General features: G+C 33.2%; 1 protein-coding gene across 2 annotated transcripts in view; it reads left to right on the top strand.

The window, feature by feature from the left end:
* Positions 1-6,229, top strand: part of LOC117171811 — an 11,283-nt gene extending 5,054 nt beyond the window's left edge. For both annotated transcript variants that reach the window (XM_033359439.1, XM_033359440.1), the window contains exons 2-4: positions 3,488-3,592; positions 3,686-4,412; positions 5,987-6,229. In XM_033359439.1, the coding sequence (XP_033215330.1) occupies positions 4,034-4,412; positions 5,987-6,222 (615 nt within the window). In that variant the 5' untranslated portion in view covers positions 3,488-3,592; positions 3,686-4,033 and the 3' untranslated portion in view covers positions 6,223-6,229. The remainder of the gene's footprint in view (positions 1-3,487; positions 3,593-3,685; positions 4,413-5,986) is intronic.
* Positions 6,230-13,495: the final 7,266 nt, after the last annotated feature.

The raw sequence follows: 13,495 nt of genomic DNA, 5'->3' as shown, positions 1-13,495 counted from the left end.
CCTTCCACCACCAAGTAAGTGTGTAGAGGGTGTGTAAAGGAATAGAGAAGGTGTAAGAAAAATGTAAACCCTTAGGGGACACATTAGAAGCTTCCATTCCAAAAAAATATTTACTGGAAAAAATGTTTTACAATAATTTTTTCATTTAAAAGGTTATGTCTTACGATTAAAAAAAAAAATATTAAGTGTCCTCTAAAAAATTATTCATGAAAAACTTGAATGAGTCTTTTCATTTTTTTCATAGCTTACGTTGTTTGTCATAAAATTAATCTTTTTAGTTTGACTCATTAACGAGTAAACAAAAATTACGCATCCTATAAAACAGTGATAATAAACATTTGTTGCCTTTTTTTGGATAAACAAGTTTTTTTTGTAGCTTATGTCGTTAGCCCAAAAATTTAATTTATTTTTAATTTGTAATATTTAATATTCTTTTTTACGACTAAAAACAAAAACTACGCGTCCTATCGAAAGATGGTTTTAAAAAAATTTGTAGATATTTTTAGGGCGTTCAATTTTAGTTAATTCATTTTTTCGTATCTTGCATAGTTTGATCAAAAAACGGAATTTTTGGATTTTTCATTATTTTTCGCAGAATAAAATTCTAAATTTTCGACAAATTCAAAAAATTTATTATGATAATCTTATAGGTCTTTCAAAAATCGACGTTTTTCTTTTACTGACATTTTTTCATATCATGCGTTGTTTGGCTTAAAATTTTCATTTTAGTTTTTTTTTTGGGGGGGGGGGGATTTTGAAAATTCTGTAATTCTGATCATTTACTTTTTACAGAAAAAAGTCATTAGAATAAATTGTTTAAGTTTCTGAGTACGATAAATAACCGTTCATAGAATCTTGAAATCCTGAAAAAATTTGGATTCAAAAAATTAAGGTACGATCAAATTTTGAATTTTCAACTTTTCGACCAAATTAAAAAATTTGTTATGCCCATCTTGTAGGGCTTTCAAAAGTCAACGTTTTTCTTCTCCTGACTTTTTTCCATGGCATGCATTGTTTGGCTTCAAATGTTCATTTTAGTTTTTTTTTTTTTGATTTTGAAAATGCTCTAACTCTGATCATTTTCTTTTTATAGAAAAAAGTCATTAGGCTAACTTGTTTGGGGTTCTGACTACTATGAATAACCTTTCATATAATTTTAAAATCTTGAACAAATGTGGTCTTAAAAATTTTGGAAACGTGCTCACTTTTTGAATTTTAATCAAAAATAGCTGTTTCACGAACTTGTTCTTTCGTTTCAGACCTTAAAAACGTGTGCCAAAGCAGAATTCAATCTAATCAATTTTTTGAAAGTTATCGTGCCTACAGAATACAGACTACAGACAGACAGATAAACACCTTCATAAAAATCGTCTTTTCTGACTCAGTGTGTCTCAAAACGTGAAGATTTTATGAAAACCGACAAAGTGAAATTTTACATAAAACCAATACCTTCTCATTATACGAGAATGTAAAAAAATAATTTAAATCGATACAATTTTTGGGGGGTTCTTAGCATAAATGCTAACATTTTTTTTACAAAAACTTAGCTTTTTAAAAATTGTTAGTAAACATTTTTTTCTTAACTATTTTGATTCTAACTATAAATCACTTCTCAAAGTCTAGTGAACAACTTTCGCGCGGCAAGTTATTTCAACTAATATTTTTTCGATGACTGTCCCACTGTTCGGAGTTGGCAAAACGTGGTTTTCGTTCGGAATCAATTTGCTATTAAATAAAATCAAAGAAATTCGATTTTTAAACAAAGTGCGTTGTTTATAGACATCGCTTATATATTAAAAATGCGCTTTGCAAATGTCGAGCATTTTTATCAACAAACGGCCGAATAATCGCTACTTGTGTTTTACAAAACATCGATTTTTGATCAGAACAGTTTCTAAGTTTTTATTGTTTATCTTAAGTAATACTTATCGAATAAAAAAGTTTTATGAGAAAAAGTTGTCTGATGCGTCAAGTTGAATACGAATGTACATTTTATTTTACGTTTCGACCACTTCTTTTTTATCGATGGATTTCCCAGCTGGACAATACTTTTACGCGGTTTCGAGCGCTTGTCGAGTTGTTGCATGCGTCATCTCAATTGTCTCAGTAATTTATCAGGCCAATGGCAAAAATCTGAAAAAATACTAATCAAATTGAATACTTAAATCGAGATTTATTATAAATAATAAAAAATGTTTGCAAATATTCAAAAACGAGGTAATGTTATATGGGTAAGTATTACTTCCTCGTTTTTGAGCATTTATAAACATTTTTGATTATGTATAATAAATCTGAATTTTAATATTCAATTTTACTAGTAATTTTGAAGGTTTTTGCCATTTGTCCAATTCCTTTAATTTTCTCTACTCCTTATGTTTAAATAATTACGTTTTTTCAAGAAAAAGAAAAAGTGTTTTATATCCCTTAAAGTGTAACTATTCTTCTTTTGAAATCCGTTTTTTCTTTTCAAATCGATCATATTGGTGAGAAACTATGTTATTTTTTATTAAAAAAACATCAATTTTGCGGAATTTTTAGGTTATTTTTCATGTTTAGCAAATTATTCAACATTTTTCAAAAAATTAAGACAATATTATTACTACCATTGTTTTCTACATCAAAAAGCGAAAAAATGCTCTACTTTTAAATTGTTATACTACAAATAGAAAGCATTGTTCCACGGTACAAGTTTGGGGTAGCGTACAACCCCGGTGAACGGTTAGAGGATGAGCCAGCTACGTCGATCGTTGTAGGGTTAAAAATTTGTAATGAGCATTTCAAATTTGTATAAAAAATACTTAGATATTTGATCGCGTACTGTGATAATTCTTTTAATAACCATTTTTTAAAACTTTCGTGTAACTTTTTGCAATTTGGGTGTTTTGGAACAGTTTACAACGATTAAGAATTACATCAAATGTAATTTTCAAGAAAAAAATTGATTTGCAATAGTGTAATTTTTCATTTTGTATCATTTTAAAAATCGTGGCAGTTTTTCGAAAATGATTTAAGAAATTTGGCTGATTGATACTTAAGAATTTCTATGGTATGGATTGCTGACCAGTCCCAGATCTAAGCCTGCCTAAAATGTCAAGAAAATAAGTAAAAAAATTGATTTTTAAGTGTTAATTTCTTATTTTGTATAATTTCAAACACCCTGAAAATGTTTAAAAAAGGTTTTAAAAAATTTAGATGATAGACATTGAAAAAATTTTCTGGTATGGATTGCTGACCAGTCCCAGATCTGAGCAGGAATAGATTGTCATGACTAGGCGGTCCAACCGTCGCGTTATCTGGGCGAGACCTGACATTACACGGCCAGAATTTTGTATGAAACTACTTTTATAGACTCTACATGTTTATGTGGGATAAGCTTGGCACTCAAAAAAGTATAAGTCTATCCTGTCTTGTATTAAAAACAACACAAATAAGGAAAATATCGCAAATTATAATCTCAAATCAAACATTCTCCTCCCAACACGCACAGAAATGGACAGCAAAAACAAAGAAACTCATCAAAAGTTCCTTCAGTATGAGAAGGAAAAGCGTGTTTATCGAAGCCTTTTCAATTTCAAGAACATGGCATTGCAAGGTATGAAGTATATATTTTTATATAAGGAAAATGTTAAATTATCACACTTCTTTATTAACTTGACCTTGCAACAATATATGTTTATTATTGTAGATGAAAATCCAGTTAATGACAAGCATGTTGATGATAAGCTTTATTCAGCTAAGGAGTCAGAAAGTCACGTCAATACTAAAAAAAGCGACATTCCTAAACGCAGCAGTGGGGAAAATTCTAGGGATGGCAAGTGTCATGACCAGCGTCCTAGTCGTTCTTCAATCTCACAGAGTTCTATCTACGACAACGAGGAAAAACATGAAAAGCCTCAACTAGGCGATGGGGAAAAATCTAGGAAGCAAAAATATGATAATGAGCAACATTATTCAGCTAAGGATTCAAAAAGCCACATCAATGCTGAAAAAGCGACATTCCTAAGCGTAGCAGTGGGAAAAGTCTAAGGATGAAATGTTTCATGACCAGCATCCTAGGCATTATTCAGTCTCACAGAGTTCTATCCACGACAACGAGAAAAAACATGAGAAGTCTCAACTAGACGACGGGGAAAAATCTAGGAAGCAAAAATATGGTCATGATAAACATTCTTTAGCTAAGGATTCGAAAAGCCATGTCAATGAGGAGCAAAGCAACATTCCTAAGCGCCGCAGTGGCAAAAAACCAAGGGATGACAAATATTACGACAAGGATCCTAGGAAATATTCAGTCTCACGGAGTTCTAACGAGGACAATAAGAGAAAATATGAAAAGCATCAACTGGACGGCGGGAAACAATATACGAAGCAAAAATATGATGATGAAAAAAATTATACCCGAGATAAAGTTGAAGGTAAAAAAATGGAAATATATTAAATTAGTTAAATTGTATATAATTGCAGAAATTATAGTAGTCCCCTTTTTTATCTAGTTCCCTTTGTCTCTCAGCAAAATATGAAGAATATACCAAAAAAGTAAAATCAAGTATTTTCACCCCATTTGAACCTTTTGCCCCTGTTTCACATGATCTAAATTCATTTTAAAAAATCTATTACAACAATTCAAAACATTACAAAAAACGAGGGTTTGAAAGAGGATTCTTTTGATGATACCATTTTTAAATACTTCTTAAACGATTAATTTTCTAAATTTAAACGACATTATCGATAGCAAAGGAATTATTTATAGGCTTCGCAGGCCAAAATATCATAAAAATGGTCAATAAGGATATTTTTCAAAAAAAAAGGGGAAAAAATTCTTTGAAATAAAATAAATGTTTCTGCTATACTAAATTTAATTTTAAATGCCTGAGATTGAATTCTCAACCAAAAACAGGAATTTTACAAGAAGAATATTAATTTTCTATCAAAGCCTGGCCGACCGAATGAACGGAAAGGATACATTTCACCAAAAAAACTTCTGCGCAGCCGTAGGTGCCATGGAATCCTACTGCGCATCTGGATATGGTACCATACAAAAACATATACAGGACCCTGTATAGGATCCTATACAGGAACCTATATATGGTCCCTTATAGGATCCTTTGTCATTTCCTATATAGGATTCTAAACAGGAATGAATGTAGGGTCCTTTAAAGGGTCCTACGTCATTTCCTATAGGTAAAAAATATTGGTTCCTATATAGGATCCTATATAGGAAACTATATAGGAATTTTCAATAGGACGCATCCTTTCCGTTCATTCGGCCTGCCAGGGAAAGAGATGAATTTTTTACCAAAGAAGTTTATTTTTAACAATTTTGTTAAACTTTTAACCAAATAGTTGAATTTTCAACGAAAAATGCAATATTTGATATTTTAACAAAAAATTATTGTTATTTGAAATAAAGAACTGTTCACTACATAAGAAATACGACTTTTTCAACAGAATATTTGATTTTTCTACTAAATTGTTGGATTTTGAGATATAAAAGACAAATTGTCAACTCTAAAATATGAATTTTCAATAAAAAATTAATTTTTAATCCAAAAAGATAGATTTGTGATAAAATGATAAAGCTTTAAAAAAAAGGAAAAGACAATTTTAAAGCCAAAAAAAATTTGATTCACTTTAATTAAAACACAGTGGAGTTCATTCAAAAAGACAACTGTTGCAAAAAGTAGTTGATTTTTCAACAAAAAAGATTTCTTGATTTTCCAACGAAAAAAAAAAATTATTAAAAAAAATTACTGGAAGTTTTACTAAACAACAGGCGCTCCTTTTATTGAGAACTTTAGTTGAATATTCATGACATAACCGTATCATAGATAAAGGTTTTCAATAACAAATATTTAAGATCCCTTTTAATCATCCTTTTTCTAAAAAATACCCTTTTCTTACCTTAAGTTGAACTACTGAATGGCAGTGATCCCTCTTATTAATCAAAAATCCTCAATCAATCTTTCTAATACAATATTTTATTTTGCAGGATGGAAGAATATAACATCAAAAGATGAGAATAATAGAAATCTTAATCATCAAAAAAGAAAGTTGCATGAACGAGGTGAAGAAGGTGTGAAGAAATGCCGACTAAAAATTAATGAAGAACAGCTGATTGATGATATGTCTGTACATACAGAAAGTTTGTCATCATATGGAAATAACGGTATATTCATTTGTTATATTTACGTATATTTGTTGGATTTGAGAAAAATAATTTCGTGAAAATCCTTAAAACAGTTCATACTTCGACTGGAAATAGAAACATTTTTGATTATTTCTTTTTATCATATATCTGATGTTGAATTTAGAATATCAGTAACACAATTTGCAAAATATCTGTAACTGAAATACTAAGAGTATATAATTTTTCGTTCTCTTTTCCACTTTGTGAACTATCTAAATTTCTCGGAAACTAAATTGATATGATAAAATATAAAAATATTCTAATAAGTGTATTCTTATTTGATATTATGCGGACAAATTATTAGCTCACGTGCTACAAAGTTGTGAAAAATCTAAAATGAAACTTTTAATATTCACGCTATCCTGACGTAATTGAAAACTTGCGTTTTTAACGCGCTGGAAAATCTGAAAAAATCTGGTTAAAAGCTATGTGGTACAATTCTTCGAAGTGAATTCGAAAACGGCCCGTAAAGAAACTGGAAATTTCTGTTTTAAGTTTAGAATTTTGTATAGACATAATACAGAAAGAAATAATGAAAATATTCTGATGGGATATGTAATACATGTTTTTAACTTAATTCAGTTTATGTAAGAAGGTCGACGAAAATTAAATTTTGAATTATTTTATCCACGTGTAAAAATTTGTACAATAATTTTTTAAGAAAATAATATTTCTTATTCTTCTATCCTATCTGATTCAGCATGCAAATAACCAGGAGTTTAATTTTTTAAAATAATTTCACAAAGACTTCTACGCATATTGAGATCTTGCATTAGAAAAATTTGAAAACCATTCTGGCCATAAGGGAAAAATATTCAATCCCTTTTCGTCTATTTTGACATTGATAATAGATTTTATGCTTTCACGATGATTCATTTTGATAAAAGGAGATATTTCGGGTTTCACTCGTGTAAAAACTACGAATTTTTTGCATGTTTGAATAGTTTAATTTGAATTTGAATTTTTTGCACATTTTTCAACAGTGGCCGCTTAAGATTACTATAACGAACGGATACAAAATTTCGTTCTTATTTTCTATGATTTCCTAAAAATATCTTTTGGACGTCCAAAAGCTGTCTGGATATTTTTGTTTCTGGATTTTTTAGGTGGAAAAAAACATACGTCATTCAATTCCTATCTTACCGGCATCGATAAGCTTTGACCTGTAGTGGTTCGCGTCCGTGCTAAATTTTCTGGAAAAAAAGAGTTCGTGTCCGTGCTAAGCTTCGAGATCTTTCTCGAAGGATCCTGTTGACGTCACGATTGCGCAATATTCTGTAGCCAAATTCATGTAAACAGGTTCAAGGTTATCACGCGCATGTGTCAAGGTCAAATGAAAAAAACAAGGATGATTTATTGCTTCCTGACAGATAAGACGTTCATTAAATGCGCAAAAGATGCAGGTGTATAGGTGAAATTTTATATGAAACCTACGTATAGCATCCTGTTTTGACTATTTGATTTATTGCTTCCTGATAGATGATACTTTAGCTAAAAATTCCTTCCTTTATTTGTTTAATGCGTAAAGATGCCAGTGGACAGATGAAATTTGATATGAGCGTTATGCATGGCATCCTGTTTTCCTTATTAATTTGATTTGAAAATTCCTGATAGATGATTCTTTAACTAAGAATTCCTGTCTGTGAAAAACATTCTTCTGCAGTCTATCATCTCCGAGAAAAAAAATTAGAATTGAAAAAGTATATCTATAAAGTTAGTCGAAGGTAAGAAAGGAATAAAAAAGCATTTCTTATAGTAGGTCATATACTTTTCCATATGCTATAGGTCCGTCAACATATCGGCGAGGTATATGTTACAAGATATTGAAAACAATTTCGAGACTCGAGAGAGAGATTATAGACAGCATGAATTTAATTCGAGACCTTTCATGGACTTTTCGTAAATACCAAGAGTACACTGCCCGACGCATATCACTGCTTATGTCATGCAACGATATTTGAGCTGAGGTCGCATGCTTTTTTATCCACAGATATATGCTTGCTTTTCAGCTCTCATTTAGAAAGGTCAGTTTTTTAACTTTTAAATGATAAAGATTTAAACTCAAAGTTTTAAAATGCAGCAAATTAATATAATATTTGAATTTTTTCAATTATCCACTAAGGCCATTTTTATAATACAGTCTATAGAAAATCAAGAATGATTTATTCAGCGTTAAAATTTTTTCTATAATACTGAATCTTCTACAACTAATAAAATCAATCTTCTACTGCGAAATTTTTTCGCGAAGAACTTCAAGGTTATTTTATATGACGCACTTTATTTTTGCGGTGTTAAAAAATTATGTGCGCACGTGTGGATTATGATGTAGAAGGTTCTAGAATATTTAGACAAAGACTGTATATAATAATAGGTAAGGATGGTAAATGATATGCAGCATGTATAGTTTATGGAGAAAGAGAGATGGAGAGCTATGTATTAAAAAAATGTTTTTAATCAAAAATAATTTTGTAATATTGCAGAAGGCTTTCCGATTGAGCGACTTGAAAAATACCAGCAGATTCTTAAGAGGTCCGAGTACATAAAGTTGATCACTGTAACAGATTTTAGAATTTTATATTGATATAGCTAGGATGTCAAATCAACCATTTGAGATTAAGAAAATACAATTTGAAAACGCTTGCTAGAATTTAAAATAAAATCAGCTCTATAAATATTAGAGTTTGACTAAGAAACGTTGAAATCTCTTTCACATAATAGAGTAATAATCTAAAAAATATTCAATTTACTTACTTCAAACATCAAAATAAAGCACTTTTCGCAGCAACGTCTTGAAAACCATGCTGAACTACTCCGTAGAAGGGGCTATGTAAGCGGAACGCCTACTCGACCACAGCTAGAACAAGCCGGCAACAGAGAAAGATAGGCGACACTAAACTAACCGCGGGCAGGCATCCAATAGATGAAGAGCGATGCTTTACGACCCGGAGAAACATCAACACCAAAGTTTCTCTCAAACCTAAAGATCTGGCTGAAATGGATGACGAGCTTCGTAGACACTTTTCCGGAGAATCCGACATCTGGGCTATCAATTATTGTGTGTATAATGCAGCGAGAGCTTTGGCCGATGCGAACCGTAAAACAAAACCAACGTCTGATCATAAGACCAAAAGATGAATCCATCAACTTGCCATAAAGATAGGATGGACAAGACAGTACGCGTCCCGCATTCAGTGTGTGATTAACTACATCACATCTGGCAGGAATTTTACCGCCATGGTTCGAAAGTTCGCGCGCGAACTCCGGACCCGTTATCACACACTTAAGTCAAAGCTGCTGACCATCAGACAGCATATTGTTGAGAGAATAAGGAAACTATCTTACGCTAAGAGAAGTCTAGAGCGAAGGGAGAGGTGGGTCAGAGAAAATCAACAGTTTCTCTCTGACCCATCTCGACTCTTCCAAGACCCTCCAGTTACTGTCGAACATCCACCCAAACCAGAGGAGGTCAAAGTATTTTGGAGAGAAGTCTACGAAGTTCAGCATAGACTGGACGCAGACTCATAAAATATAAAGAGCTTCAAGGAGTTATGTGTGGCCCTCATAACATCTGATAATGAATGCCCACCCATCACTACCGAGGAGGTGAAAAAAGTATTAAGAGGGATGAAGAACTATTCCGCACCGGGACCAGATTGTATCAAAACCTTCTGGTGGAAGAAGTTTTCTTCAACCCATCAGCATTTGGCCCGTATTTTCACCTCATATTTGAAGTCGGAAGAGCCGATTCCAGTGTGGTTGGTGAAAGGGCGCACAATACTCCTGCCGAAAAAAGTTAAATTAGCTGACCCGAAGAATTACGGGCCAATAACTTCTCTGAACACGCTTTATAAGATATTCACAGCTATCCTAAATGATAGGATTGTTCGGGCAATTGAACCTGTGTGGCAAGAAGTGTATGAACAATAAGGCTCAAAGAAAGGCGTAGCCGGATGTCGGGAGAACCTGCTCATCGATAGATGTGTCTGCAAAGATGCAGCATTCTACCAGCGTGACCTATCGATGGCCTGGATTGATTATCGGAAAGCTTTCGATTCGACATCCTATAGACTTATTATCTGTACTTTGGAAATCTTAAAGGTTCATCCGCAAATAGTTGGGTGCATAGAGAGATTGATGCCGCTTTGGAAAACCAGATTTACTATTTCGCCTGGAAAAAGTCGTGTGACAACTAACAAGGTCACCCTTCACAGAGAGGTGTCTTTCAGGGCGACACCATGAGGCCACTCCTCTTTTGCTTTACATTATTGCCACTATCTCTAGCACTTCGCCATTCCGACGGTTACTTGTGCGAAAAACCTGCAGATCGAAAGTACAAGGCCACTCATGTATTTTACATGGACAATCTTAAGATCTATGCTGAAAACAGAGAGCAACTGCATCTAGCTCTGGGGATTTTCGAACGATATACTTAGGAAATTGGAATGGAATTTGGGTTAGACAAATGCGCCAAGGTTTATTTGAAGCAAGAAAAACTTAATGGCATCCCTGAAGATCCTGAGCTCGTTGATAGAAGCGCCATACGACATCTTTGCGCTGGAGAGACTTATACATACCTGGGCGTGCCGCAGAGCCGCATTCAGGATGTGACATCTATAAAGAATACTCTCCGAAGCACATACAAACGTCTCATCCGACAGATTTGGTCTTCCGAACTGTCGGCGAGGAACAAAGTATCTGCAACGAACATGCTTGCCGTTCCGGTACTACTTTATTCATTTCGAGTAGTTCCATGGACTAAGAACGAGCTCAGATCTCTTGATATCGGGACAAGAAAGGTTATGTACATGAACAAAAGCATGCATCTTAAGTCTGCTTAAGATGCTCTTAATGGAAGAGACCCTCTTCTTAAAATGGTCAGGAATCACGAAGAAGTGGACAAAGGAGCGTTTCTGTACAAAGCAGCGGAGGAGGCTGCTGAAGCACTCGGACTTGACTTCAGTATTAGGGGTGAGCAAAATGCATCAAATCTTATCTATCTCGAGTGCTCACTCCTGAAAGCCCGGATTAAGAAAGCACAAGAGAAAAACTTTCATGAACAGCTCCACGATAAGAGGATGCACGGTATCTTCCACAGAAATGTGAAGGATCAGTCAATGTCTTGTGAGATAACGTTTGCTTTCCTCAAATCGCCAATTTGGAGCCAAGACATTCCCAATGATAGCTGCAGGGCGTGCCATGCACACATCGAGCATTTAGCTCACATACTATCTAGTTGTCCAACTCACGCGGGAACGACCTACATTCAAAGGCACAATGCGGCACTAAGAGTACTTTATTACCATCTCTGTCACTCCTACGGCATTAACCTTAATATCGCTCCTCTAAATGATCCTAGGGAAATTGAGTCAATTGTCGAGAATGGGAAGTGCCGCATACACTGCAACTTTATATTCTCGACAATTGTTTCTGTTGCTCACTCGAGGCTTTACATGGTTCTTCTTGACTTCGAGAAGCGAACAATGTTTGTTATTTAATTTTCGGCACCAGCTGACAAAAACATCATACCCAAGGAGAATGAAAAGAAAGAGAGGTATCGAGACCTTATAAGGGAGTCGCAATGATTGTACCCGGAATATTCTGTTAAATTGATCGTCCTTATCATCGGCGCTCTTGGAGGTGCCAAGCTTTCACTTGCTAATGGCCTAAAAAGCATCCCTGCGTGTCAACAATATGCTAGAACACTTGCGGGAAAAATTCAGAAGGCAGTTTTCCTTGGGTCGCTCCGTGTTCTTAGGGTGCACGAGGCTTTTGCTGGATCGTCGTATCGATTCCTTTACAGACTGTAACCACCTATCTCACGCTCGTGAGACGTGGTTGTGGCTGAATTTTTACCGCGATTTCGCTGGAAGCGGGTGCAATTTTCCAGATTAGCACCCGCTCCCGACGAAATCCTGCGATTGTCCTTATGACAAATTTTTTATTATATATCGTAGGCTTTGTGCTTTATTTAAAATAGCTGACCTTGATATAACTCGAAATAGTAGTGCAGTTTATTAAAAAAGCCATGTAATGACTGGAATGTACAAAAATCTATATAACCTTTTATGATTTAAACTGCATCTTATACTCATGTTCTCATGTTGGTATGCATAACTAAAAATCAAATGGTTAAAAAATCAAAAAGATAAATCAACATTTTAAATTTTAATTTAAAGACAATTTCGACTGGCAGCTCAACATTTTGCCTAATCATACAGAAATTTCAATTTCTAGGTCCCGCTATTGATATCACGAATTTAGCTATTTGTACTGAAATTTCTCTATGGACAGACACTTGCATTATTGATAGGTTCTAAATTTAAAGAATGACTCAACTTCTTTCTAAGATTGCCGTTTCACGTAATGAATGAAACTAGGTTCCATAACAATAAAAATTATATTTACGGAACGTAACCTGAATATTTTGAAAATATCATCTTTTCTAACCTTACTTTGTATTAGAATTCATACAAAAGTACAAAAAATATTTTTACTTTATTTTCTCATTTTTAATATATTCAAATTATGACAGGGAATGAAATAAAAGTTTGGTTTCGCATATCATTCAACAATTGTTTCAAAATTTATTTTTTACACTAATTTATTTTATATTTCGAAGAAACGATTAAAGATTTTTGGACGTCTTCTGGACGTCTAAAAGACGTCCTGAAGACGTCCGTGTAAGTTTATATATATACATCAAAGGCTTAGTGCTTTATTGAAAATAGCTGAACTTGATGCGACTCGAAATAGTAGTGAAGTTTATTAAAAAGCCATGTAATGACTAGAATGTACAAAACTCAATATAACTTTTTATTATTTGAAATGCATCTTATACGCATGTTCTTATGTTAATATGCATAATTAAAAATCAACTGGTTTGAAAATTAAAAAGATGAATTAACATTTTGAATTTTAATTTAAAGAGAATTTCTACTGACAGCTCAACATTTTGCCTAATCATACAGAAATTTCAATTTCTAAGGTCCCGCTATTGATATCACGATTTTAGCTATTTATATTGAAATTCGGTATGGATAGACAATTCCATTATTGATAGGTGCTGGCTTTAAAAAATGACTAAATTTCCTTTCAAGATTGCCGTTTTTACGAAACGAATGAAACTAGATTCAATAACAATACAAATTATAAATGCAAAACGTAACCTGAATAACTAAAAACAGTTTTGTTTCGAATATCATTCACCAATTGTTTCAAAATTTATTTTTTTAAATAATTTATTTCATATTTGGTAAAAAACGATTAAAGATCTTTGGACGTCTTCTGAGCGGCTAAAGGAGATCCTGAGAA

This window comes from Belonocnema kinseyi, chromosome 4 (assembly GCF_010883055.1).
Source record: "Belonocnema kinseyi isolate 2016_QV_RU_SX_M_011 chromosome 4, B_treatae_v1, whole genome shotgun sequence".
Classification (NCBI taxonomy): domain Eukaryota; kingdom Metazoa; phylum Arthropoda; class Insecta; order Hymenoptera; family Cynipidae; genus Belonocnema; species Belonocnema kinseyi.
Note: the sequence above shows the minus strand (reverse complement) of the source record. Positions and strands in the feature narration are given on the sequence as shown.